Raw genomic sequence first — 26,365 nt, 5'->3', positions numbered from 1 at the left:
CTAGATCAGGTACAATGGGTCCATCTTCTGGTAGCGGCTCCAGTCTTCCGCCTCGGCGTTATCGTCTAATTCGCTGCACCACCACTTGGCAAAGGTCGTATGGTAGTAGATACCACGCTTGACGCAGCAGACCTCTTCTGGTAGCATGGTGGGCCGTCGAAACCTATAATAGCGGTCGATATTTGCCTCCCAGGCCGCCATAAGGATTAGGATGTCCTTATTAGTGGTCGGCAGATCCAGGGGTAAGGGCGACTAAAGAAGTAGAAGGTCTCTTCGGTTAGCAGCAAGCTGTATGTCCCAGATGCGTCCTCGTCGATGTAGAAATAAGTAGGAAAACAATCTTCGCCTAGATCTTCATAACCTGCTTAATTTCTAGGTATGATCCTACTGACGTGTCCCCATTAAGATACGCTCCCGCACGAGGGGTATGAAGATTAACGGGGCGCGTGTAGTCGTCCACAACGGCATATCTTGTAGGCTGAGGAATTATATTCATATATATTCCATGACTGGCACTTGTTCCAGAATCTGTAACTTCCTCGGCGAAGGATACATCCTGCAACAAGTTAAGCTTCCTGTACAGGCGCGTATACGCAGCCGTGCGGGAAGTGCAATGCAAGTTCGCAAAACCTAATGGTGAATACAGTGTGCTAGCTGAATCACAAGTCTAGCGTACTGCCATTGACTGACTCGTATAAAGTTATTGATAATGGTGGGCCTCCCGAGGTTCCCGGTTGTTGGGAGGATATTTTAGAGTTCCAGGGCACATGCTGGAGCTACCACGGGGTTAATGTTTCCTAGGAATGTAGAGGGGTGTTGACCACAACGAGTTAGAACGCATGAATTTAAGTGAGGAATAGGAAGGCCGAAGAGGCTACTAGTTATTCGAGTTTATGGTTCAAGTTGAAAGAAAAGGGATACATCATTAATAATAGCTCTATACTTGTACTATTGCATAGTCTAGCTCAGATTCACGTCTTTAGATTAAGAAATACATTTGAAAAGGAAAGTTGGATTAACGCTTTACGTATATGGCTATTTGATATTCGAGCATGGCTTGTTATTGTGCCCTGAAGCCTTGAGCCTTACAAAGAAACATTGCCTTATTCAAGGTAGCAGTATGCTTGATTCGTTAAATAGTGATGCAATAAGACCATATCATAGAGGATATCTCTTGCTGCCCGTGAGGTATTGTCGAACTCGAGCCTTACCCGAGTCACATCCAGCTGAGCCCCCATCCAAGCATTGCAACTGTAAGTAAGGCTAGGCACTCTTTGAGGAATCTTCCAGAGGCGCTGCTAGGTTCGGTTGTTGAGGTCGTCTGCTTGATTTGTCAGTACTCATATTCATCTGTGATCTTAGTTGCTGTCACTTACAGCGCCTGACTGGGTTCCGGATGGGGCACTTGACTCCGTGGTCGTAGGAGACGAGGTACTAGTGGAAGGCACGGTCGTGCTGCCAGAAGACGCAGTCGCAGTCGAATTGGCCGCTTTAGGGGTGGCATCCAAGCCGCATCCTATTCATCTCAAGTCAGCTATCAAGTCAGTTGAGAAGTTCTGAGAAGCCATGAAGGTGGTAGTGGTGCAAGTGGAAGATGACTACCAGGGCTGCCTGCCCGAAAAGATGAAATCTGCCCCGAGCCATCTATTGTCATAGACCAGCGGAGGAATTGATAGGTACCTTTCGCGGCAGCAGTTACGCTATCACCATAGTCCTTCCAGATATCGTACACGAGTGCGCAGTCAAGGCAATCGTCGAGCAGGTCAGTCCAGGTGGAGTTGTCACAATAGCCATCAGTTCTCGCCCCGATGATGGTATAGCCACAGTCCGCATGGCATTCGTAGGATGCACCAGAAGCTTGGCGACGTTCGATCCCAATAATGGAGTTGAATTCGGCGGGCAGCAGCATCATCGATGCCTGGGCGATAGACGCCATGGCCGTGGCTGTCACAAGAGTGATGAACTTCATGATGATTAATGAATGAGAGCGAGCTAGATAGTGGACTTGAAGGTGGTTAGCGCAAAAGGATGCTTATGATTATAGGGAGTGGGGATCCAGAGAATAAGAAGGGTGGGGTTGGAGCGAGGTGAGGTTTTGAGATTGGTGGTGATACTGAGTGTGGCGAGGATGAAGAGAGGCCAGTAGAAACCAAGAATTGAGCCGAAACCCCGAAATATGCGCAGTTGCACCTCGCAATAACCACCACAGGCTATGTAGCTGGCAGCGAGAAGGGGTGTTCGACGACTTGGGGACCCCGCTACAGGTACCCGTACCACAGACTCCAATTATGTGCCAAGGTTCCTTTTTAGATCCTTGGCCTCGATTCATCTACGAAGCATAGCCAAGTTTGCCTTCCTATCCCGTTTCGATCCCTCGGCATATTGGTGGGTCTGAGATAAGTGCTGTACTATAAGCCAACATTGGCCCATGCTGGCCGTTTTTCGCCAGGCAACGGACAGACCGTCACTTACCGTAGTCGCCGGACGTGTTTGCCACTTCCACACCACAGAGAGTTATGTTGCTTCCCTAGCTGCAGTCGCCAATTCGGCAAGGTCTGGAAGAGTGACTGTCGAGCAAGCATGTAGTCAGCATCTGCTCTCGGAACTCCAAGCGAGAGCAGTGGGGTGACTTATCAATCTTCTCAAGAATACGCCCCACGCTATTGAGCCAGATCACACGATGAGCTGTGCCAATATGTCTACGGATGCGGCCAAGACCCGAGACCGGCCGAGCAGCCAATAATCGTCATGAGCACCATCTGATAAGATGGGATCGACAAGCCTGATTGATTAGATTGCCTCCACTTTGAATCCATCCTCCAATTACTGGCTGCATGCCAAGTTGACTTGCTGACATCGTATTGGGTGAAGTTTAGGCAGTTCTTGGGTTCGATATGCAGAGTCATCACGCTCGTCGGCAACTCCAAATGGGATGGCCGGGGCGGTGATAGTGTGCATGTGTGAGCCAGTGATGCGGGCAACAAAGTAGTTGGCCCAACATTGTACCATTGGGTAACAGGTGGAACGACACATCCGTTTCTACAGGAAGGTGCATTGGTTCGAACCAGCCTCTCGTGACCATCTGGTGGTGCATGTGCTCAGATCTCGGAGCTGGACTGGCATATAATCTGACGATGCCCTCTTCCTTCATGCATGCAGCCTCAATCCCAGATCAAGTTCCTGCTCTTCTCGCTCATGGCCGTAAACTCTCAGCATGATGTTTAAGAGTCTCATACCGGCCTGCTGGGTCGCCCTCGTCTTCCTTGGAGGAGCCTGGGCAAGACCCGCAGATGATGAGCATGATGAGCAAGAAGCCGATGACATGGGCCCCGCCGCCTTCTTGTGGCCCGCAGACCGGGAGTGGGTGTCGTATCACGACAATGTCGCCCCTTGCGGCTCTGCAGATGGGCCTACCAATCGAACAGATTTCCCATTGAGTAAGATCCATTGCTTCACCTCACTCAATGTCTGGCTTCGAGACTGAGACTGACCCGTCGCGCAGCTGGCGGCAAAATCTCCCTGGTCCAACAGGATGAGTCTTACAATGTCCAAGTCGCCATATCCTACCAATCCGGTACATGTCCACCAACTTCTCAGTGTATTCCTCGTGTTTCCAAGCAACTAACGAACTAACCCACGCAGACCCCGAATCAAATGACGACTTCGAGGTCCTAATCTCAGGTTCCCGCCTATCGGACCTCGACCCCGGCCACCAATGCATTCCCGTCTCCGATCCCCCGTCAGGTACTGCCGCCGGCAGCAACGCCACCCTGCAGATAAAATACACATCTGAGTTCGACACGGACAAGAACGAGACCTTCTACGCCTGTGCTGACATAACCTACGTTCTCGCGACCAACTTCGACGCTAGCGTCATCCCTTGCTTCAACGTATCCCAGCCCGAGGACGACGACGCGGCCACCACTACAACTGCTGGGGCTGGCGCCACGGCTACGTCCGATGCGAATACGTCCGGCGGGTCCAGCTCGGGGTCTTCGTCAGGGCTTTCCGGGGGTGCGATTGCGGGGATTGTGATTGGGTGCGTTGTTGGTGTTGGCCTTTTGGGGTCCGTTCTTTTCTTTTTGTATCGTCGGGATCAGCGGGAGAAGAGGCTGGCGCAGCACCAGGTGTCGGCGAGGAATGTGAAATGGGACGAGACTGCTGCTGGTGCGGGCTCTAGGGCGTCGAATGGGGAAAGTGGGAACAGTGTTCAGCTGCAAGACATGCGGAGAGAAAGCTAGTCTGGCGTTGGTGATAGGATCGTGCGCCTATGGCTGGCCCGAGCTGCTGAGTTCGAATCAGGGCATAGCACCTAAGTGCAGAGAGCTACTTAATTTGCGAGCCAGAATACACAAAGATAGATAAAGATGTGAAACCTCTCTTCGTGTGTGTTGCACTTCCATGTCTACTGCTCACTGTCTAGCTTCTAGTGATATAGGTGTAACCGTGGAATGGCCGATGTGGACGACCATTGTCAGAAACCTTGAGGATTCGTCTAGTCTATCGTCTGTACAATTACTCGTCACAATGATTACTGTGGCGTTGAACTCATGGAACTCATAAACATGTAGATCGGCTTAATGACAACGCCAGGTGTGTGCTGTAAACTCAGCAGGACTTCAGCCGCAACGCCTTAGGTTATACATTATGCAACTTTTATGGCAGCCGTCCTACGATATTCGAATATAATTCAAGATATATCAACGTATAATGGTGTGTATATTTATTCTCGGTCTAGGCATTCAAGCCAATTTCCTCATTACGTTTCTTGTAGATCATTGGTGCAGTTGGCGATGTTCGTCTATAACAAAACGAGAGTCATCTATATAAGCGCCAGATGAACCCACGTCAAGCATTATGACCAAGCATCCTTCATCTTCAGATAATTTCTAAACCACATCTACACATCACACTGAGAATGTTGTTTTCGCGTGCCAGCTTGCCTTTGGTTCAGGTGTTGGACCAAATTGACCGTCAAAAGACGAGGGACCCACTCGCTGTAGAATGAGGTATTTTTGGTAGTTATGAGGTCTGACATCAGGCTTTAGCGGCCGTCATGCCCTGGCAGCCCCAACAACACCAAACCCGTGCATGTCGGGTACGATCACTGCCACTGTTCGTAGTCACATGTGAGTCGAATTGGGTAAACAAACTCTTTGTTAACTTCACGATTAGTTCGAAGACCTCGATCCGCCAAATATTGATGATGGTAACACCGGCCTGACCTCCTTCAGCCCCTACCTGGGGTTGAATTATCAGAGGTTCAGCGCCATCGACGTACAACCCGAGGAGGGTCGCGTCATATTCTACACCCTCTCACGTATTACGAGCGCAGTCGGGTCTCTCATCGACTTATTACCGACTTCGATCCCGTTACCGGTGACTCCTCCAGCCATCCTTCCCGCCGCCCCCGCAAAGAGTTTTGACCTTGACAGTTTCGACTTCGGCTGTGTTGTTCGGGGCCTGGCCCCAATGGTTGACGGCGTGATAGGGTTCGACTGCGAAATCCAGATTATTCCCATCAGAGCGTATCCTTCCGATCCGCAGCAAGCTACCAAGACGTGCACTTACACAGCGCCGACCAGTACAGGCTCGCCTGAAACAACGGGGGCCCATTACAAGAGATGTAATGTCGGGCTCAAGAGCCTGAAAGAGGCAAGGTTCCTAACCACCCCTATAATCTCAGAGGAACAATGCAAGGTCATTGGAGGTGTTTTGGACGGTGTGACGGAGGCAGCGCTTGTTACTGCAATGGACAATGTCACATACAGTCTGGAATGTTAAATGACTTGAGGTGGGAGGGTTGTTCAGAGACTCTGGTGTGGAATCTAATATGGTGTTTAACTGTTATTTCCATTCACCTGGACGAGCGCATCTGAAAGCCGGTATGCTGTGTCGTACGGAAACATGACATGAAACCATATTCTGGATGCGATTTTGGTTATTACATGGGTCCTTACATAGTTCCTGGCTAGCAACCAACAAAGGCTCGTTTTAAGATCCAAGTTTCTACACCTTACTCAATAGCTCAACTGTATGTGACCCTGTTAGTCACAGCGGAGGGTTGCTCTTTAGTTGAAATCATGGATTGGCAACAGGCTGTGATGGGCAATAACCCGGTTTTGGGGCAGTGGCAACTTGTGAGTTAAGAATTGCAGTGCAACTCCGCAAATGGAACTCCATAATTGACTTTTGTTAACGTGAATGTACACCGAGCTGGCCACCCTTACATAACCTCGCATAGAAATTTTACGATAGTAAAACCACAACGCCGTAAATCAATTGAAACTACTCTGAATCTTCCTCTCCAGAAGATGGCAATGCGATGTTACAAGTTCGCGCATTATGCCCAGTCCCGTTGCAAATACCACAGCGCCTCGGGCGCGTTTTTACGCGTTTGGAGGGTGCTTCGGGGGACTTGGTACGTTGTTGCCGCTTGTCGGAGACTAAGTTTTTGGTCATTTTTGAGAGCTTGAAGGGCTAGCATTAAGTCTGCTTCGTTGTATGACTTTGCCATAATTGGTTGTTGAGAAAATCAAAGATTAAGTTGGCCGGTCGCGTTGGCGCATGAAAGTGGCCAGCTCGGTGTCATGGCCAGCTCGGTGTACAGTCACGTTAACCAAAGTCAATTATGGAGTTCCATTTGCGGAGTTGCACTGCAATTCTTAACTCACAAGTTGCCACTGCCCCAAAACCGGGTTATTGCCCATCACAGCCTGTTGCCAATCCATGATTTCAACTAAAGAGCAACCCTCCGCTGTGACTAACAGGGTCACACAATGCATGCCACCCGTAACAAACTTTCCGGTTTCTGCAGTCTTAGTTATCTACTGACGAATCAGGACTCAGCATGACGCTTTGGGCGATCATAACGTAGCCCGGAGGTCATGGAACCAGATCTTGGTAGCCGAATCTTCGTCATCTGGGATAATTGAGGAGTCTCAACAACTTGAATCGCCAAGTCCAGGCAGGTCTGGAACGCGGCAGACGAAAGGTAGACAACGCTGTTGTCGCAAGGTGTCATCATTCAGCAGTCGATTGCCTGAATGTTTGTTGGGAGCAGTTAAACGTCATTGGAGGTCCAGTATTCCAGCAACGGGTTGAGACAGCTGTGTATATAAGTCTATCTACTCGACCGTAAAGCTTCTCCTTTTTTTTTTCTCTATTTCAACCTATCTACAGAACCAACAGCAAACAAACATCTTCATTCCAATCAATCCACTATCCTACACCTTTCACACCCCCAAATCATCATGGACTCCATCAAGAACGCGATTTCCGGCAACAGCTCCGGCGGCAACAGCTCCGGCGGCAACAACCAGCAGGGCAACCAGGCTGCCGGCCAGGACTATGGTGACAAGGGTAAGCTTGCTCGCTTGTGACGTTGCTAGTTTTCGTGATTATCATACCAACTTCATACAGCCTTCGCTGCTGGTGCTAAGGCGAGCGGTCACGAGATGTCCGCCGGCACTGAGGAGAAGATCACCGATGCTGGACGTGGGGTCTACGAGAAGATCTCTGGGTATGTAGTTGACAACTATCTGCCCATTGTTTCGAGGTAATCGCGAAGCTAATTGAACCGCGCCAACAGCAACAAGGTCGACCCCAAGTTCTCCAACTAGACGTTTGCTCACTGACAGTAGTGGCATTTGTGGGCCTGCAATAGATATCCTACATGCCACGCTGAGAAAAGAGGTTGGTAGAGGTCAACACTAGTGTATACAGTAAAGCTGATAAACATGCGAAAATATTTTCATCCTGTCCAGCTCGTGTACAATCCTTGTTCGTAAAACATAAGAACACCTAACATGACCATTAGCGACTCGTCAGCTGCAGCCCATAACCAAAGGAAGTCTTCGATTGGCATCCTCGAACGCCAGATATGCGCGCCCCAAATCACTATGCCGTCAACCTGCTCCAACGCTGTCAAATACAACTAAACTGACAGTATATGGCAACAACATTGTCTCGTTCTCGTAACATAATAAGGACGGCAACTTAACCCCTATGCGTAGACAAAGATTCAGGTTTCGTCATAGAATACTTGTACCGCCATGACAATTATCCACAAGAAGAAGATAGCACCGACGAGCGCGAAGGCGAAAACAGCCTGCCACGATTGACCTATGCACATAATTAGCTTGCACGCCTTGTAAAACCCAACAATAAACAATAGCTTACATATACTCCTCTGCTCCAACCAGGCCAGATTCCCCTGGTTGTTCCCAGGGTCGGGCGTGTTATTGAACACTAGAAGGTTACAATTGGAGCTCACGGATCCCGTCGGGCCCCATAGCTCGATGCTGGTGACGATAAGCCCTACCATCCACAGCACGAAGAACATGAAAGCGCCGATGATTACGATGGAGGGCAGCAGGCGGCGTTGCGATATCAGCCAGAGGAGAATGCCGAGGAATACGATGGTGAGGGCTGCGACGGAGATGAAGTAGGCGAAGTACCTGTAAGACGATTGGACTCGTTAGCAACCGATAGTAGTTTTTACGTCTGCGAATTGATTGCGCTTCCTAGTGATGGCATTGATGTACGTACCAAGGGACATGAAGCCCAAGCCGCTGCTGGACCCCAATCAGAGTCGCAAAGACGCCAATGATGGTGCAAGATGCCACGAGCATAATGAGCATCCACACGTTCAACTGCAGCGCCGGCCAGTGGTACTTGTGTATGCGGGCGACCCGTCGTTCATAGACGAGTGACCCGCTTGCCGTCGTCGTCGAAGCCATTGCGGATTGTGGATAGTCGGTTCTCTAGTCCGAGGGTGTTAGCTCGTCGTCGTTGACAGCTTGGTTTCGGTGCTCGATCGTGGGGGTGCCACCTCGTCGCCTTCGTTGCGTTTGTCGCGGCGTGGGAAGGCGGAAGCTTGAGCTGCGACAGCTTCAGTGGACTCCTTGCCTCGTCGAAAATATATCTACTCCAACTCTGCACCCTCCAATTGGGCGTATATTCGAACGCAGGGTAGAAGTTTCGTCGATGGGAACCAAGTGAGGTCTTTGCGCCGACGGATGCGCCGCTTAAATTGCGCAAGGTGCGAGTTTCTGGATGGCCCCAAAAGGCTCTGCCCTTTCTCAATGATGACGAGGCACCTATCTGGGCAGACACAAGAAATCCGCCCAACCGCCAGCTCACCGGACAGCTTGTTAGCTGGCCGATGATTGGATTGGGTTGCAATGCGCCCGCCCCGCGACAATACTGGAAACCGACAGCTCAAGCTTGCGTAGGTTCCACGGGTCGAGATGCGGCGGGCGGAACGAGCCGGTTCGAAAGATGTGGTGCAGGTACTCTGCTCCGTGGCGATTGACTTGAAGTCCCGTGAAATCCTCGACGGCGCAGAGTGGACTGGGAGATCGCGAAATCGCGTCTTTTGGAGGGATTGGCAAAGTGGGATCTCGCGGTAATCTTAATTGATAATAGGCAAACTGGAAGCTGACCGGACAGGGATTGGGGGCGCGGTAGCAACCCCGGATTAGCGGGACTGACTTGCGCGAAAGAGCGATGACGAAGGACGAGACATGATGAAAGAATACGACAGCACCGCGAGACGAAAAGGACAAATTGAAGAATTTGAACAGAGATGTCGGTGACGCGCTGCCATTATTTGTTCGGCGGAGGGTCCTAGACGTCGCTTTTACAGTGGAGATGACAGTCGGTATGAGAATTAGAGGTGGTCGGTCAAGAACTTTGTTACATGTCAAAATACCCAGGTATGAAAATAATAGCAAAGTTACCAATTCTGTGGCTTGGACCGGTTATTCTGCAGACGACTCTACGACGGCGAAGAAATGTATCAAAGGAGGATATCCCTGATTCGCATGATGTTGTGACACTGTATTTCAGTCTGGATTTGTTGGTGAGCCGGAAGCAAAGTTCAATACCCCGGACTAGATCGGCCCACACCGTTAGGAAAGATCCGTCGAGCCCAAGCATTTCACACGACAATCCCTGTTATTGATCATCGATTGTCAATTGTAGTTGAGATGGTCAGGTGACAGTCAGTGAAGTCCAGTCGGTGCATATCATGCATCTTTACAATGTGAATAAGGGGTAAACGATCTTATTCCAGAGGTTGGCTATCTGCACGCTACGGACTATTCCTCGAGCCCAAGGCGTCGCTCCCGAAATTCTTTCGGAAAAGGCGCGTAGCCTTGTGTGTCAACGATGCCCGGCTGTACCCAACTCGCACGTGTACACTTCATGTCCGTAACCTATTACACAATGCACACCTGCTGGCAACCGCCACCCGACGTGCTTGTTGTTGATTGATGAGAGAGCACTGCTGCACGCTAGCGTGCCCAAACATCAAACTTACAGCAACGACTCACCCAAAGCACATCTGACCAGCGAACAACCCGCCCGTACTGTCTCATGAGCTCCCATATCGTTTTCCGCCACCGCCAGACTCGGGTTCACTTCGACCAGATCGATAGCCACCAAGTTTCCTGTCTCGTGCACGCTCTCGCAAATATAGTCGCCCTCACGCAGCGTCAACCCGCCCCGAACAGGCGTGCCGGTACTAGGTGCCCACATTGGATCGAGCGCGTCAACGTCGAACGAGAGATGGATAGGGGTATCCGAGCCGATATGAGCGAGGGCCATTTCGACGACGCGGCCGATGCCGTGTCTACGAAGGAAGAAGCAATGTCAGCGACAGATCAGGAGCAATGGCGAAACATTTCGAGTACGGGAAGAACGAACCGGTCAATATCGAACATGCTGAACGACTTGATGCCATGCTCGCGCAGGATCTTCTTCTCGCCGGGATCCACGTCTCGAAGCCCGATGTAGACCAACTTGTTCAAGTTGAGCAAGTGTTCGCTCTTCAACCAGCCAAAATACTCGGGCTTCTCTTCCTTGGCCAAGCCCGTTAAAAAGCTGACCGGCATACCGTGGACGTTACCCGAGCCACTGGACTCAGGGGTATTAATATCGGCGTGGGCATCGACCCAAATGACGGCCATCTCGCGCCCGAGCCGCTCGCGGATCGCTTTCGCGGTACCCGATATCGTTCCGATGGCAATGGAATGATCACCGCCCAGAGTCAGAACCATGCGGCCCTCCTTGGCGTGGGAGTAGACCTGTTCCGACAGTCGCTCAGTGACGCTGCTGACGGCCTTGGGGTTCTTCATGTTGCGGAAGGGCGGGTCGTCTTTCGGCACTAGGTCCTTGTACAAATGTACCGTGTCGTCGCCATGGAGCTTGTAGTTGAGCTCGTCGCGCAGTTGCACGAGGAGGCCGGACTCGATCAGGGCGGAAGGGGCTGCATCAACGCCGGGCTTGCACTATTGTAGATATCTGGTTAGCTTCTTCTAGACCTGCGGCTGGCTGCTCCTGCCTGACTTGCTGGCCGATGAGCTTAGGGTAAAGCGGATTTTCACTTACCTGCCCTCCGGAAAAGCCAACAGCGACGACACCAAGTTCCCCTGGGTTAGAGAGGAACTTGGACTTGATCATGGAGGTATTCATTTTGCTGACGTTCTAAAGATGTCTTCTAGGGTCGAGGAACGGAAGGAAGCTTAGGTACGAGCTCAACTTGCACGGGTAAAACGAGATCTCGGGGTATCTTGAAGAAAGAAAAAAATATATATAAAGAACTAGGGAAAAGCTGGTGTTCCAGGACACGAGTCTCGCCGGGGTGGCTTGGGTGGCAGCAAAATATGACATTCCTCATCAGGACATCTTTTTCTCGTTTGGAGGGGCAAAGGGACCGCTAGAGATTCTTTGATGGTGGGGTGGTGGGGTCGACTGATCTACGCGCTAGTAACTTAACTGCAGGAATGCCGAACTTCTAAACTTCGAAGCAGGGATGAGAGAGCCATTTACAAACTTGGGAAGCCGAATTTCCACACGTTACTTGATTGGGGTATGCCACTCTTCAGTCCTGACTCGGTGAAGGAGACCCGTTGCTCTGCGTGCGGTAATGTGGTAACACCCAATTGCTTTTGCTGTCATTACTCGGTTGGTGCTTCAGCAAGCCAATGGTACTATTAATGCCGCTTCAACCCGACGTTTTCCATCAATCTTGAGGCATGCCACGGCTTTCTTGAGGGATTCCAATCGCTGCCGTAAAAAATACGTAAGTAACTGTCTTAAGTAATGGCATCTGACAGTCGAATCTAGGGTCTGCAGGTCCGTCTCACCGCCGAAAAATCTGAATCTGGGCACTCGTCCGAAATGCCGTCTACATACGTAGTACGTAAACTTCAGAAATCAAGCTTACTGCAGAATCACGTCGTCCCTGGCATCAAACCCTGGCCTTTATCGCGCTTGCAGGCCGACGTCGGGTTGTCGACTACCGTGTTTTACTAGCGAGTCCTGGTTGCACAGCCAATCTCCGTCCAATTGATGTAGTTCTGCAGTTCATGGAGCTAACATAATATATTCCTACGAGTGTTATACCAACTGCTTCCTCTCCATTGTTACCTGCTAAGGTTAACGGTATGAAACGTGCAATAATGCATTCCTCTGGCCCCGCTATCAATTTGACCCGAATTCGCGAAGCTATTATTCGTCGTGCTGACAGGCATCCGGCCATTCTATGCCGCCATGAGGGGCCAATTTTACGATACTGCCTGCATCTGACTTCTACTTCCCACGTATTCATTTTTGATAGGAGAGTTACATTTCTGCGCAACGCAACGAAATGTCCAGCCTGTCGTGTCTGACAGCAAAAGGGCAGCCGCAGTGGACCAGTGGGGCAAGGAAGATCTGAAGCTCAACTAAGAAAACATGTCTTATTTGACCCAACAACATGAAGCATTTGACCAAATGTGCACTCGGCCGCTGATCAACAGAAGCAAGTGCGATGAGGAAACGTCGGAGCAGGTTATACGAATCGACAGTCGATTATACGAGAGATGTATAGGAAGACGACGTTAACCCTGTAGATAACCCTAAAGATAACCCTAAAGAGTAGTACAGTAAGTAATACTACCTAGCCCAATATTACTATATCGCACATATATATTATAATCCTAGAGCTCTAGAGTCGGGCTTGTAGCTCGGGGATAAGCTCGCAGATTGTGTGGGCAGGGGCGTGTTTGCACGGAAAGTCACTCGTTTTTGGTGGTTGTTTAAGGCTACCTGGCTTTATATATGTGGATTAGCCGGCGGGAGAGGGCTTCCTAACGCATAAGTAACATCTCTTCGACCTCTTCTCCATTGATGAAGCCGGAAAGTGCGGCAAGAAACCGAGTGCCGTCGGCCATACGGTAGGTTATAACTAGCTAGGTCTTAATACTACGAGGCTAATTGCTTTGAGGTTGTACTAGTAGTATCTTTAAATATTTGAATAAAGGTCCAGAATCTATCAACAGTTCGTCTGCGGAGGTTTCTGGGTTGTAGAAGGACGACGGGACATTTAAATCATGATGAAGTGAGTGGTGTAACTGTATCTTTACTTATCGTTAAGTGACAATTTAGTTACGAAGCGTATGGCTAGTGAAATACGTGGGGACTTACCGTTATTGACCGGGGCTGTTATCCTTCCGTTAGCTTACTTGATTGCCTCGTCTCTCCGTAGCTTTGCCCAATCCCGCCCATTTTTGTACGCCCTAGATCCTCGTCGAAATGACGCTGTATTTTTGGTCAAGCTCTAGGAATCGATCTGCGTTATCATATGTTCGGGTCGTGCTCCAGGACTGGTTAGCGGTATCGTATAGCTAGAGTGTATCTTAGGATGCCTAGCGTGATATATAGAAGAGTATATTACTTATTGTCTTATAATGCTTCCAATTCTCTATACGAACGAAGCCTCTGTAGTCCTCTTACTCTCAGGGCTCTATTGTACCATGGCTGCCGTCCTGTAATAGTAGCTTACCTATCTGGGCCTTTCGTAATAAGGAAAATCTTAGGCGGAATAAGGAGAGCTTATTGAGTGAAGTGGACGATATGGCTGTAACACTCTGAGTACTCTTCGAATGAGTTGTTCAGGCTGGGCGCTGTAGTATCGATCTGGATTATCGGGCATAAGTGAGCCGTCGGATAAGGGATTAAGGTTCGTGAAGGATATTTGCCCAGCGACACACTTACTGTCCCTAACGTCTCCTTCAATAATAGTAATGACCGATGTCTTAACTAGATCCCTTTAGAAGCATAGGTATCGACTTGTTCGAACTTTCAGAAGTCCTCGTCCCAGGAATGAGACGGCGATAGAGACGGCCTTGGCTGAATAAATGCATATAAAGTCTGAGAACTTGGAGGCTGTTTTCCTTCTCAATGAAGATTAGGAAATAGAATTAGAGAACCATGCTGCCGTGATCATAACGGATAATGAGCATCACAAAATATTGAGAGAACTCGAAGATTATAGCCCATTAGCCTTTTCGAACAGCAGGTAGATGTGGGGTCGTACCTAATCTGTGGCATCACTTATGAACCAAGGCATCTCTATTGAGCAGGAGATAAACCGCGGGAAATAGTTCCTTCCTGTTACCACACTCAGAAGAGGGTTCAATATAGTTCAAGCATTAGTTAAGAGGAAAGTATTGGACAGGAAGCATATGGTCTTGTATTGAAAAGTTCATGATCTCTGGAGAGTCCCTTAAGAATTGAACAGCGGCCATAAGGGCCTTATACAGATAGAAATGAACGATGCCTGTCCCACATACAGGACTTGTGTGGCACGATGGGTGGTGGCCATATGTTCTTCCAAGGCTGATACTTGGGTGCAATGGCCTTGAAGGTCCAGCAGGAAGTAGGCACGCGTGGGCTTTCAAGGGAGCTCATGACTACCATGTCTCACGGAGATGAGAATACCACGGCATTCCTCCTTAAGCTAGTTAGTAGAAAGAGCGCGTTGCTGTCATAAGAGCTACCCGGTCACAGACGCCATTAGCGGCTATCCGACTCGTAAAAGCATTTCTCTCCCGATTCTCCTCGACCATGAAGAAAACTTATTGATCCAAGATAGTGCTGGTTTGATTTTACTAGACTTCAGGGAATGGAAACAACACTGCATCATTGGACAGCTGATCAGGAACCATCTCGAATCCCTGTGACTGTCCCACGCCCGTACCCACCATTTCGACCGTATACGCATGCGAAGGTTCCTGCCCATCTGTCGAATGCGCAAGCACACTCCACCTTCCTGCCGACCCGCCCCCCTAAAAACTGCACACCTACCGTGACGGTCTCGGTCTGCCCGACTGCGGGATGTAGCATTGACTCGTGCGAGTTCTGATTATGGATAGTGAGTCTGAGATGGCTATGTTTGAAAAATTAGTATAAGGATTGACTTGTGTGTAGAAATCGTCACGTTTCCGTGCGGGTGTACGACTGGCATCAACGTAGTGACTTCGACTTTCACTAAGCTTTGTCCGACAACAGCGCCTTGCTATGACTGTCATACGGGGTTTACTTTCACGACTACTGAGACGGCTTGCTCGCCCACGGATCCGGTATACACTAGGACGGCCTAGGCTTGGAAAGTTGTGAATACAAAGCTAGAATGACAGTCAATAAAGAGGAAAGATTCTGTGACACGAGAGCAAAATACAATTATCACTCTGAGATCCCGCTTTCAAATTGCATCTAAAGTCTGCAAATCAAGCGTTATTTTCGCAGCAAAATAACCGTCGGGTTGGATAGCGACTTTATGGTTGTTATAACTCTTAGATCCAAAGGGGTCGGGATGCCTTCGCCTTTGAGGTGGGCAAGCTCAATATTGAAGTCCAAGGCGACCCAAACGTCTTGTTATTTTCATATCTCACCTTCGTGGCGAAAATTACTATGTTGTCTTCGGGGATCTAATCGTCTTCACCGAACGCAGGCAAGGGATCAACTTCTACGCGGCCTGAGGCTATCACGAGCTCAAACATCTTGGGGGTAGGCCGAATGTTGCCTCTCTGAACCCCTGTTCATCACCTAGCCTGCTCGCTTTTCTGAACATGCTAGCCTAGCGCTTTTATGTAGTTATCAGTATGGCAAATCTGGCTCTAGATGGTCAGGCTTTTGCAACAGGTATGCAACACTGATGTCTCCCGCAGAAATGTAGGCTACAACGGCAAAATCGGCCCGAGATGAAGGATATCTGTATTTTTCTGCATTAGGGGCTCGGTTAGGGAATTGGTTTGGTGTTGCTGATGTGGTTGATGTATTGAATACAACAGATACCAATGTGGCAGACGTGGATTTGGCCATGTTCGAGGGATGTGAAGGCGAGTTGCACATCGCATAGGCTCAATGGTGTATGTATCTTAGTTAACGTGGTTTAACACCCAGTCGCGCATATCACCGAGTCGCGCACTTTTTACCACACTATAATTTCAAGTTCAATTAAAAAGCCACAACAGACTAAAGTTTATTGAAATTTATTCAGAGCTATATACATCTGACAATTATAGTTCGACCTGACAAGTCTTTACATTATGTCCGGTCTTCTTACACTTACTACATCGTCGTACAGTCGACGGACCAGCCTTTTCTTTACCCCCCGTAGAGCGCTTGTCCTCCTTTACCTGGGCCTCCGCGTCCTTCCGGGCCAAAATTTCCAGGGCATCCTCGACAGTAAGTGCACCTCCTTGCCGGACACGCGATTTTTTTGCCCTCCGACGCTTGCTTAGTGCCTTATTTGCCTTGCGAAGGGTGGAGCACTCAGCCCTCAAGAGGGTATTCTCATGGGCTAATCGAGTTATACCCTTCGCAAGGTGGCCAACAGCATCAGAAATTGGGGTCGCAGAGCTTCCCTGATGTCTGGCGATTCGGCGATTGACAAAATTAGACTGCGAGAGAGCCTCTGTCGGGTTATTTGGCGTTTGCGAAACCCAAGGGTCAGCATCTAGAAGAGAGGGGCTAACGGGTGTAGGCGACCGAATCCTAACATCCAGCTTCGAGATAACGGCTTCAGGGTCGTGGGGGACTAGGCCGGCCCCTCGAAACCCTGCCTTGATGTTTTTGTCGGTTATTGTATTTAAATAAGACTCCTTAAAGGCGATAAAGAACTCGACCTTAGTAATGTGGTTAATATGGGACTTGATAAATATATCAATTTCTCGACCGTATATACGTTTCAAGACCCCAAAGCACCTGACATCAAGTGGCTGGGTTAGATGAGACGAGTGCGGGGGCAGACTGATAGTAATAATGCCGTTAGACTTGCAATAAGACTCGAAATCGGCCGATGTATGACTCTCATGCCCGTCCAATACTAACAGCCGATACACGCCTCTTTTGGTCGAGATAGTGTGCTTGTTGAAATGTTTGATCCAGTCTAGACCAGTCTCGTTGTTCGTCCACCCGTTTTCGGTCGGTTTGACTACCCAATCGGCTGGTAGGTCCCCCTCAGTATACCAATTAGCAAGGTGATAGTTCCCTTGAATTACCAGAAATGGCGGGATGTCGCGACCCTCCGAATTGACACAGGTAATCGCCGTGGCCCATTCCCGGTTACCTGTCTGGACCTTCTTGCCTCTACCATTACGTTCAGACGAGGTAACGACCATCGAGCGTTGAATAACGCCCATCATAAAGCCCGTCTCGTCGAAGTTCCACATATCGCAGTCCGGATCCCGTATTTGGCCCTCATATTCGATACAAGCCGGAACCAGTCCTCAATAATCTTTGGATCCTCGCAGAGGGCCCTCTGGAAGTCATACGAGCGAGAAAAACGCGTCTGTAACTCTGGGGTTCGCTTTACAAAGCGATGCGCCCAGAGCTTGCCGACGCGTCGGGTACCCTGCGTCGCAAGAATGGAATTGGCCATATCTTCCACACCCTCTAGCCGGGGAGGAAACCCTCTCAAATCTAGGTCAAGTACATGCTGAACAATAGCTCTTTCCTCTATCTTGGCGAGTAGTGCGCTATTCGGCCAGATTTCGGTACGTGGGGTGCGACCGTGGATTCTGTCACGGAGTGAGGACTCGGGTACACCGTATAGCTTTGCTGCTCGACGTTGGCTCATATTTTTGGTCGATCGGATAGCTTCGATGGCAAGGTTGATTTTGACTTCTTGGGTTTGAACTGACATGGTGTTGTTGTTGAGTAAATAAGTGTTGAAGTCAAAAGGTTGGAAAAGTTGAAAAAGTGCGCGACTCGGTGTTAAACCACGTTATATACGCAGTAGAAGGTTCACCTTAAGTGCAAGTGTAGAAGATGCCGAAGTGCCGTATGGAATGAAATTTGTTTGGCACCTCTGCCGTCAAAAACAAGAAATACGAATATCTCAAATCATTAGTGAATATATATTCATATGAGAGTGTACAATAATGTAATAAAATCACCTTTCTTTGCTTTTCTGTGGTATCCAAACAGTTTATCAACCACACCTAATCTCGAAGCTTATGCTACTTTGGGACTGGAAATCGGCAGAAATTTAACAGTAAAGCAACAATTAAATGATAAAGGCTGCACAATATTGGAATTAAGCATATCAAGCATAACGTAGTCCACAAGCGAACGGGTCACCCAACCGAACGGGTCACGCCAACTAGCAAAACATGGAATTCAACACGATTTCGCAACCACAACGATTTGATCCAGCGCTATTTCCACGCATTTCCTGCTGTACTTGCTGCGCAACGTCCTTTTGATCTTGAAGATCTTGTACGTCTTGTGAATTAAGTGATCCTCCAAGCCGTACTCATGTTTTTTTGGCCCTGCGCCGCGTGCTAATTAGAGCATTTGCCTCTCGAAGTTCGGCGACCTCAGCTTGGAGTAAAGCCATCTTATGCATAATACTCCGCGCTCCTTTCGAAAACTGATCGATAGCATCGTAAATTGACGTCGGGGGGCTATTTTGATGCCTGGAAATTCGAGATTTAATAAATTCGGATTGCGAAGTAGCCTCGGCTGGGTTGTTTGGCGTCCGAGAAGCCCAAAGAAGGGTTTCCCGCGTAGGGGGCCGGGAGGACGTTGGAGTCTGTAATTTCACATCCAGCTTCTCAATAACAATATCTGGGCTTAAAGGCACAATCACAGCCCCTTAAAAGTCTGCACGAATATTGCTTTCGGTCAGGCTCTTCTTGAACGCGTCGCAAAATGCCGGAAGAAAGTCCTCCTTTGTGATATGCGAAATCCGGGCTCCGACGAGCTTCTCAATTTGCGAGCCGTAGGCCTTTTTTAACGGCGCAAAACATGCCACATCTAGTGGCTGGAGTATATGAGAAGAGTGGGCAGGCATAAAAGTGTAATAATCTTGTTCTCTTTGCAATATTGCTCAAAGGCGTCGGAATGGTGCTTTCGTGGCCGTCCAGGATAAGAAGGCGATATACACCCGATTTCCGGCCTTTGGTGTATTTGTCAAAGTGTTTTAGCTAATCTGCGGTCAATTAGTTCGTATTCCAACCATTTGGGCTCACGGCGATCCTCCAGTCCTTCGGCAACGCGTCGTTTTCGTACCAGGAAGAGAGGTGGTATTGGCCCTTGACAATGATGTATGGCGGGACCGTCCAGCCTTGGGAATTGACGCCCTGGATCACCGTAGCCTATTCCCGATTGCTAGCCTGGGCTAGCTTAGGCTTACCTTCCCTTTCTGAGCTCGTAACAACCATCGATGCGGTAATCTGACCTATCATAAAGCCGGTCTCGTCGAAATTGTAGATGTCGGTATCGGCGATCTCATATTTCGCAATTGTATTGCGTACAAGGTCAAACCAGCCTTGAATAAGCTCTGGATCTTCGCATAAGGTCAGAGAATAGTCGTATTTACGGCTAAATACCGTCTTGAGCTGTGGTTGTCGCTTAACGAAGTTGGAGACCCAGTTCTTGCCGACGCGTAACGCGTCGCGGTCACGTAGCAGTCGGTTTGCCATATCTTCAACAGCACTTAGCCGGGGAGGAAATGCTTGCGAATCTAGCTCAATTATCCTTTTAATAATCGTATTTTCTTCTAGTTTTGTTAAATTCCGACCGTTAGCTTCGATATTGCGACGTGATTGACGTTTTTGAAGACGCGCCTGGAGAGTAGTATTTGAGACTTTGTAGATTGTTGCAGCACGTCGGATACTAAGTGTTAAGTCATTTCTGATAGCCTGAGTTGCAAGGAGTAATTGAGATTCTTTTTGAGCAGAATCCATCGAGAATTAGTTGCGTGGTAAAGTTAGGAAGTTTAGTTCTATTTTTTGCTATGGGCGTGACCCGTTCGGTTGGGTGACCCGTTCGCTTGTGGACTACGTTATATCATTGTTAAACTTTGGATCAAAAGAATCGTCGTATGGCTTAGGCTACAGTGTTTCCTCTTTGTAGAACGGCCCTCTTAGTATACGGTGTGAACTTATGAAACACTCGAAAACAAAAACCCACATTCCTATGGGTCATTATTTGTGGGCAATACAGGCAAGAGAGCTGTATTGGTGATGATGATGGAGCATGCAACATTATATTTTAAGTATCATAATGAAACTTGCCTTCTTAGGCAATACATTGACCTTTTGACGCACTAACGTTGTGTCCAGATAGACAAAGACCTTCCTATCGCAAGTCAAGTTATCAAAGGCATCGTGCTCATATCCATTACATCCCGAAGCAAAGAGCCTCAACGTAACCATGGCAAAGCTACAATAAACAGTTCGAAACATCAAGCGGAGCCTTTATTGTAAGAAGTACCCAACCACGATGCCATGGGGTATAAAAGCCCGTCCCGCGCACCAGACAGGGACTCGTCCATTTCCTTCACATCCATCTAACTAACAAACATCCATCATGGGATGTGAAAACTCCAAGATCGACCATAAGAACAACGGATCCAGGTCAAAGAACAGGAACAAGAATGAGAGGAACAGAGACAAGGCGCCTAAGACACGCGCCGAATCGCCCGAGATACCAGGGTCGAGTGTGTATATGCCTTTAACCAACACCACACAGTGCATAGAACCTATTATTGCGAACTATGGAAATGTTAAATACACTAATTACGAGAACTCGAGCTAAAGTAAAAGGGAGTTTTGGGTTGTGGTGGCGGTAAGCCTGAAGTCTACCTAGTAGACAAAAAGATGGGCTAAGTTGAAGCTGGCCTTACTGATAGTAGAGAGTCAAATTCAAGCAAATGCTCATTCGCAACAAAATATCATAACTATTAGGTGTAAAATATTAGGTTAAGAAGTATACGCATATGATATCAACCTGGTGTGCCTGCTGAAGACATAATGATGTGGACGGTCAGCTTTTGGTGCAAAACTTATCGTCGGCGAAGGGATGAGACGGACAGTGGATCAACAAGGTCTTGATACGTGGACTTACTTCAAAGCGTAAAAGAAAGAGCTGTGTACTCTTGCTGCAGATTTGTTCAGTTTTATTGAGCGAATCTCATTGCAAAGTGCGCATATTATGTATGTTCGTTTGTTGCCTTGATTTCTTATTTACAAGCTTGTTGCCTTACTAGTTAGTTTTTTCGTCGTGTCCTCCTGCATTGAACACCTCGATATCCTGAAACGCCTTCTCCCATGGTATCTCTCGGTGCCAATGATCCTGAATATGTGCTTGGTCCTCCTTTCCTAGCCTCACTCAAGACTCTTTGTCTTGTCGCTAATTCTCACCTTCATTGTCATGCCGTCAACCGGTTTGGCGGTAACCTGGTCAGTCTATCAACAGGAACATACGTTAGCCCAAAGGTTCTGAACCCGCATACAATTTCCAAAATGATCGGTACTCACAGTAAAGATCGTAGACTTTGTCTTGTAATAGCCCTTTTCATCCAAGATGGGCTTCCCCTCCTCGTCCGCGTCCAACTCGCCCAAGCCAACCTTGATGAAGTCAAATCGTCTCGCAATACAAGCCAAGACGACTCGCACCTCCATGTTGGCTAGCTCGGACCCAGTACAGCGCCTCGGGCCCCGTTCATATGGCCTCCAGGCACTCTCGGGTATACTGGCAGCCTCGGGGCCGAGCCATCGCTCCGGGACAAAGTCATCCCTGGTTTCGCCGAAGATCTTGGGGTCTCGTTGAATGACGTAGGCCATTGGAGATAAGACAAGACCGTCTACTACTAACCGCTTTCCGTCAGGCAGAACGAGAGTGGTTCCGGATCCCGCGGGTGCCAGCCTGGCTGTGCCACCAGGGGGGTGGAGTCGCAGAGTCTCCTTGATGATTGCATCCGTGTCTACAGCAATCAGAAGTCAGTTTTGGGACCAGTCGCTACTATCGGAGAGTTTGCTCACATGTCAAACGACCCATAAGTTCTCCGTTGCGGGGACCCGAAAGTTGGGCCATCACAGAGGATGGATCGGGGTCGGGACCGAAGACGTCGTCGAGTTCATCCTTCAGGGCCTTCATTGAGCTGGGGCGTCTGCCAAGCTCGTAAAAGGTCCATTGCATCAAGAGACTGGTTGTATCGTGGCCAGCGAACAGGAAACCTCGACAAGTATCGCTGGTTTGCTGGAGGATATCGGGGGTGAGTTTGTCTATGCCGTGTAAACTGAGCGCTGCTACGCTGCGAGATGCGGTGGCGTCGTCTTTCATCAGTTTGGCATGCTCCTTCCGAATGGTGTCCTTGAGAATATTGTCAAGCTTTTTGTCAAGGGCTCTGATCCGTCTCTCATTTTCTGTGTAGTATCGACGCAACCAGTGCTTCGCCACATCCCTTTTGACGTAGGCTTGTTGAAGCGCCCGGTACGTTAACAAGACAGGGCTCTGCTTCCCAGGAACCTGGGCGTTGAGGTCCATATTAAAGGTGACGATACCTATCCCACTCAAGGTTAGCAGGCAGGCCTCCCGCTCGTCGTCGATAGCAAGCCAGACGGCTCGTCAACACTCACCAATCACATCGAATGCCAAGTTCGTGGTCAGCTCATCAACACGGAACTCCTCTCCAGCTGCCGCCTTCGCCTCGAGGTGCTCTATAAAGAGCTGAGACTTGTCCATGATAACTTTGACGAGACTCAGGAGGTGTTGTGGTTGGAAACCAGGAAGAATTCTCTTCCGGAGGCCTTTCCACTCTTCGCCCTGTTGTGCACAAGATAGTTAGTTCAGCGCCTTGGCGTAAGGCTGCTTAAACATAGGAGATGTCGCTTACATCCAAAGTAACGAGAGACCGGGAGCCGACCAATGGAGCCAAATCCTGCATAGCCGGATGCTTGGGGACACTAGTACTGTACTGCTTCGACGGTTTGGTGACCTGCTCGGCGACGCTGTTGTTGAGAATGAATAAAATTACAAACGATTCCATCGGCCGCCAGTCGACCAACAGGACCGGCGGAAACCCAAGCTTCTGGGCTTGTTCGTACAAGATGATGTCTGAGGCAAGTCAATACCCTCTTCGACTTCATTCTTTTTATTCTTTTCTTTTCCTTTCCGTGCGTGTACTACTGGGTCTATACGTACCAAAAGATCTCCGGGGGTCGCCCGCGGAAGCTGATTTCTCAATCCATGGCCAGTGTCCTCTGCTCTTGTCCGGCTGTTCGGGTTGAGGGAAGTCAGCGTACTGGTCGAAGTTGATATCATTAGACCTGAACGCCTGGAAGAGATATAGTCCAATGAGCGGGATGGCCGCCAGGACAAAGGTCTTCCAGTGCGCCAGAAGATGATCAATAATCGCCATCTCGGGCTTTTGCAACACAGAACGAGGAGATGTCGGAAGAATAAACCAGAGGGGAAAGCGTCAATCAAGAGAAAAAACCTGACTGCATTATGAAGATCTTTAGTGCCGATCACATCTTATCTGATTTCCATCTTATCTGATCTTTAAGATAAAGCCGATGTCGCCACAAAGAACCCCGCTCCTTGTTCTGCTCCTTCTTAAGTAGGCATGTCCAATCGCCCTAAACTATATAGCATCTGAGGGGATAAACTTACCTAATCACCTCGGCATTTACTAAGGTTTCCGGCTTGATTGGACGGTTGAATTGATTTAAATCCCGCATCTCAGCTCATCATCTCATGATATGATCCGAACTATAAGGAGAACCCACTCAGTCAAGGGCCGCTGTTGCAACGACGGAGATCCCTGCCACGATGGATTTTTTCACACCACAATTGTTGTGTTGAAATCAGACCCTGGATGCCTGAACATTGCGGCATAAACTCACAGGACCATGTAAAAGTATTATAAATGACCACCGCTGACATATTCTGCTCCGTGAGTGGGACTTCAAGGCGACAATCAAAGCTCCGGGTTGATATCAAGCGCTTAAAGGCTGCCCTTTTTTTCATCTACTTAAAACTAACCATAGGCAAGACAAGCTCCATTGTCCAGTACTGGCCAGCCACCGGCCCACCTGTGGATGAGTCTTATCTTAAAAGGAAGCTAACAAATCCTAAGTTTGATGAGTTCTGTTTCCTTAAAGACATAATTGACAACACCAAGCATCCCGACGCTACAGTGCTGCATGTACTCGTGGAAACTCGAACCCGTCGTGGGGCAGAACAGCGTTGGGCTCAGCACTGGTATGGGCTACGGAATCCAGTCTCTCAACCATGGCGTGCGGAAGCCGGCACGAACCTCGCGACCAAGATGAAGTTGAGTAATGTGAGTACAGCGTCCGCGGATGCCTCTGACCAAGGCTTCGCCCAAGATGCTATTGAGCACGTAGTCAAGATCCTGCTTGACTGGTACCGCCCATACACACAAGCCCGGTTATCAAATATCTTCAAAGTTTGATATAACTGGAAAGAAATGTTTACTAGAAATCGCTTGGTCTAGTTTTACATTTCGTTTCGATGCGTTCGCTTGGAGAGACCGACAACGGTGCAGTTCTCACGATGTATACGCCAAGACTCCCGCAGCTCAAATAGAAGACAGTAATCGACGGCGACTGACAAACCTATACGGGGCGAGGCTTTGGTATCAGATGAGCCAGGTGAAACTGTCGTCTACAATTTACACGTCCGTCAAGGACCCATCGACGAAAATTTTCGAGTCGGGCCCAGCTTCCCCGCTGGCGTTGCTGCCCCGCCCCCTCCAGATTCCCCCCTCCCCCCTACTTCATACTACTGTCATGTCTGGAGGGATACCCGCCAACCCGTTTTTGGAGGACATCAGCTTGTCAATATAGCGGTAGACCAAGATCCTGAAGAAATCGTTGCACTGTGCAAATTTGAATAGAATCATCACGATAACTCCTCCTGTACGCACATGGCCAGACATCGCGTCTGGAGTCGTTGGTGGGCCCAAGAAGTTCTGGCTCTACAGGCCAACGGGTATGATCTCATGCACCCACCCAAATACCCCACCTATATACCCGCGCATCGCGCTAGAGACAGCCATGGACCCCGGCTGCAATCGGCCCTCCCACAACCACGCTTTTGATTGTGGATCTGCAAAACTACATCGTATCCGCCCCCCATGACTAGCCGTCCCGCCGAAAGCGCGGGCATACCTATTGTCTTGCTGGGTGGGGCTTGACACAGGAGGATATCGATGTGATGCCATCCGCGATAATCAAGGGGTTTGTGGCGACAACTTTGAAGGCCCACAGACGAGTGCACGGCTGGGTGCGGACATCGAACCCCTGAAGCGCGACTATGGGCGGTCGAGTCTTGATGCGAGGCCAGTGGAACATGAAATTCGAACTGCACCTGGCAGCAAAGGCTGAGCCCCAAGACATCTAGATTTACAAGAATCGCCTGTCCTGGTTTTGAGGAGTTACGGGAATTGAGGAGGCTTTGACATCCCGTGGAATCAGGACTTTGCTATTTACCGGCGCTAATACATATCAATCTGTCGGTGGGAGCCTTCCGGAAGCCTCTACAAAGAGCTGGGACTACCTCTTGCTGAGCGACGGACGTGGAACTACGAGTCCGGAGTTTGCAAGGGAGTATATCGAACATAACTTCAAAGATTAAAAGAAGGATGGGGGTTTGGACTGGCTGGCAAACAGCTGGCTGACGGAGTCGACAATGTGCAGACGACGCCTGTGGAGAAGTTGAAACGGCGACTTTGTTCTTCGACGAATGATTGCTTTCATAGGGCGGAAAGGTTGTTGAGTTGTCCTAGTTCAAATTTGTATCCTCTGTCTGAAAACGATAATCGCCAACGATCAATATAAAGTACACGGAGCCTAGGACTTCGAATATACATGTAAACCCGAACTATTCGTCCTGCAATTGCTTACTCTGTCTTTTGCCAGTACCCACGAACATTCCCTTTCCTGGATAAGCGATCAACCCGCAGCAAGCTTCTCAAAAGCAAGATCATCCATGCAAGTAGCGGGCAGCCGCCATGCAGAACAACGCCAAGGCTCAGCTCCTCCCCACAGTTGTCAGCATTTACTTCTGCTTCGGGATCATATCTCTATCTACAATGTAGATCTTTTATTTCCCCGCAAAGCTCTTGGCGTAGGAAATTACTAGTTCAGGTTGCAGAGGCGAAAGCGATGCAGGGACAAACCATATCTAGTTCACTAGCTAAGCGAAGCGTGGTATGACTATTGGGAAGGCCGGGCAATTCTCCTGTCGTCACAGAGGATGGCTGAACCCTACATAT

At 49.1% G+C, this 26,365-nt stretch overlaps 10 protein-coding genes across 10 annotated transcripts; 5 read left to right on the top strand and 5 right to left on the bottom strand.

The window, feature by feature from the left end:
- BCR38DRAFT_334985 (uncharacterized protein) lies at window positions 1-219 on the bottom strand (the record flags this gene model as incomplete). The annotated part of the gene is made up of 1 exon (XM_040855363.1): window positions 1-219. A coding segment is annotated over one exon (219 nt), but the record flags the coding sequence as incomplete, so codon positions are not given.
- Window positions 220-1,216: 997 nt separating this feature from the next.
- Window positions 1,217-1,969, bottom strand: BCR38DRAFT_481711 (uncharacterized protein; the record flags this gene model as incomplete). Its single annotated transcript, XM_040863403.1, has 3 exons — window positions 1,217-1,321; window positions 1,377-1,516; window positions 1,681-1,969. The coding sequence occupies 3 exons, from the start codon at window positions 1,967-1,969 to the stop codon at window positions 1,217-1,219; spliced, it is 534 nt and encodes a 177-aa protein (XP_040718513.1).
- Window positions 1,970-2,918: 949 nt separating this feature from the next.
- Window positions 2,919-4,398, top strand: BCR38DRAFT_422485 (uncharacterized protein). The gene is made up of 3 exons (XM_040859530.1): window positions 2,919-3,437; window positions 3,503-3,574; window positions 3,643-4,398. Exons 1-3 carry the CDS (start codon window positions 3,215-3,217, stop codon window positions 4,239-4,241), a joined length of 894 nt encoding a protein of 297 aa, XP_040718512.1. The 5' UTR covers window positions 2,919-3,214; the 3' UTR covers window positions 4,242-4,398.
- A 537-nt stretch (window positions 4,399-4,935) lies between these two features.
- Window positions 4,936-5,970, top strand: BCR38DRAFT_422481 (uncharacterized protein). Its single transcript, XM_040859529.1, has 2 exons — window positions 4,936-5,115; window positions 5,176-5,970. Exons 1-2 carry the CDS (start codon window positions 5,092-5,094, stop codon window positions 5,782-5,784), a joined length of 633 nt encoding a protein of 210 aa, XP_040718511.1. The 5' UTR covers window positions 4,936-5,091; the 3' UTR covers window positions 5,785-5,970.
- A 1,283-nt stretch (window positions 5,971-7,253) lies between these two features.
- On the top strand, window positions 7,254-7,622 carry BCR38DRAFT_481709 (uncharacterized protein; the record flags this gene model as incomplete). Its single annotated transcript, XM_040863402.1, has 3 exons — window positions 7,254-7,362; window positions 7,423-7,522; window positions 7,592-7,622. 3 exons carry the CDS (start codon window positions 7,254-7,256, stop codon window positions 7,620-7,622), a joined length of 240 nt encoding a protein of 79 aa, XP_040718510.1.
- Window positions 7,623-8,023: 401 nt separating this feature from the next.
- On the bottom strand, window positions 8,024-8,741 carry BCR38DRAFT_455288 (uncharacterized protein; the record flags this gene model as incomplete). The annotated part of the gene is made up of 3 exons (XM_040861777.1): window positions 8,024-8,124; window positions 8,182-8,459; window positions 8,551-8,741. The coding sequence occupies 3 exons, from the start codon at window positions 8,739-8,741 to the stop codon at window positions 8,024-8,026; spliced, it is 570 nt and encodes a 189-aa protein (XP_040718509.1).
- Window positions 8,742-10,006: 1,265 nt separating this feature from the next.
- Window positions 10,007-11,859, bottom strand: BCR38DRAFT_422478 (arginase). The gene is made up of 3 exons (XM_040859528.1): window positions 11,395-11,859; window positions 10,711-11,294; window positions 10,007-10,636 (listed from the first exon to the last, which is right to left on the bottom strand). Exons 1-3 carry the CDS (start codon window positions 11,476-11,478, stop codon window positions 10,321-10,323), a joined length of 984 nt encoding a protein of 327 aa, XP_040718508.1. The 5' UTR covers window positions 11,479-11,859; the 3' UTR covers window positions 10,007-10,320.
- A 9,360-nt stretch (window positions 11,860-21,219) lies between these two features.
- BCR38DRAFT_385643 (cytochrome P450 52A11) lies at window positions 21,220-23,664 on the bottom strand. The gene is made up of 6 exons (XM_040857474.1): window positions 23,266-23,664; window positions 22,958-23,178; window positions 22,701-22,887; window positions 22,104-22,625; window positions 21,600-22,045; window positions 21,220-21,527 (listed from the first exon to the last, which is right to left on the bottom strand). Exons 1-6 carry the CDS (start codon window positions 23,480-23,482, stop codon window positions 21,447-21,449), a joined length of 1,674 nt encoding a protein of 557 aa, XP_040718507.1. The 5' UTR covers window positions 23,483-23,664; the 3' UTR covers window positions 21,220-21,446.
- Window positions 23,665-23,855: 191 nt separating this feature from the next.
- BCR38DRAFT_128486 (uncharacterized protein) lies at window positions 23,856-24,636 on the top strand. Its single transcript, XM_040853541.1, has one exon. It carries the CDS (start codon window positions 23,993-23,995, stop codon window positions 24,539-24,541), a length of 549 nt encoding a protein of 182 aa, XP_040718506.1. The 5' UTR covers window positions 23,856-23,992; the 3' UTR covers window positions 24,542-24,636.
- Window positions 24,637-25,521: 885 nt separating this feature from the next.
- On the top strand, window positions 25,522-25,725 carry BCR38DRAFT_335829 (uncharacterized protein; the record flags this gene model as incomplete). The annotated part of the gene is made up of 1 exon (XM_040855411.1): window positions 25,522-25,725. A coding segment is annotated over one exon (204 nt), but the record flags the coding sequence as incomplete, so codon positions are not given.
- Between the last annotated feature and the right edge of the window lie 640 nt (window positions 25,726-26,365).

This window comes from Pseudomassariella vexata (genome assembly GCF_002105095.1).
Source record: "Pseudomassariella vexata strain CBS 129021 chromosome Unknown BCR38scaffold_3, whole genome shotgun sequence".
Lineage (NCBI taxonomy): Eukaryota > Fungi > Ascomycota > Sordariomycetes > Amphisphaeriales > Pseudomassariaceae > Pseudomassariella > Pseudomassariella vexata.
This window is presented reverse-complemented; position numbering and strand designations above follow the sequence as displayed.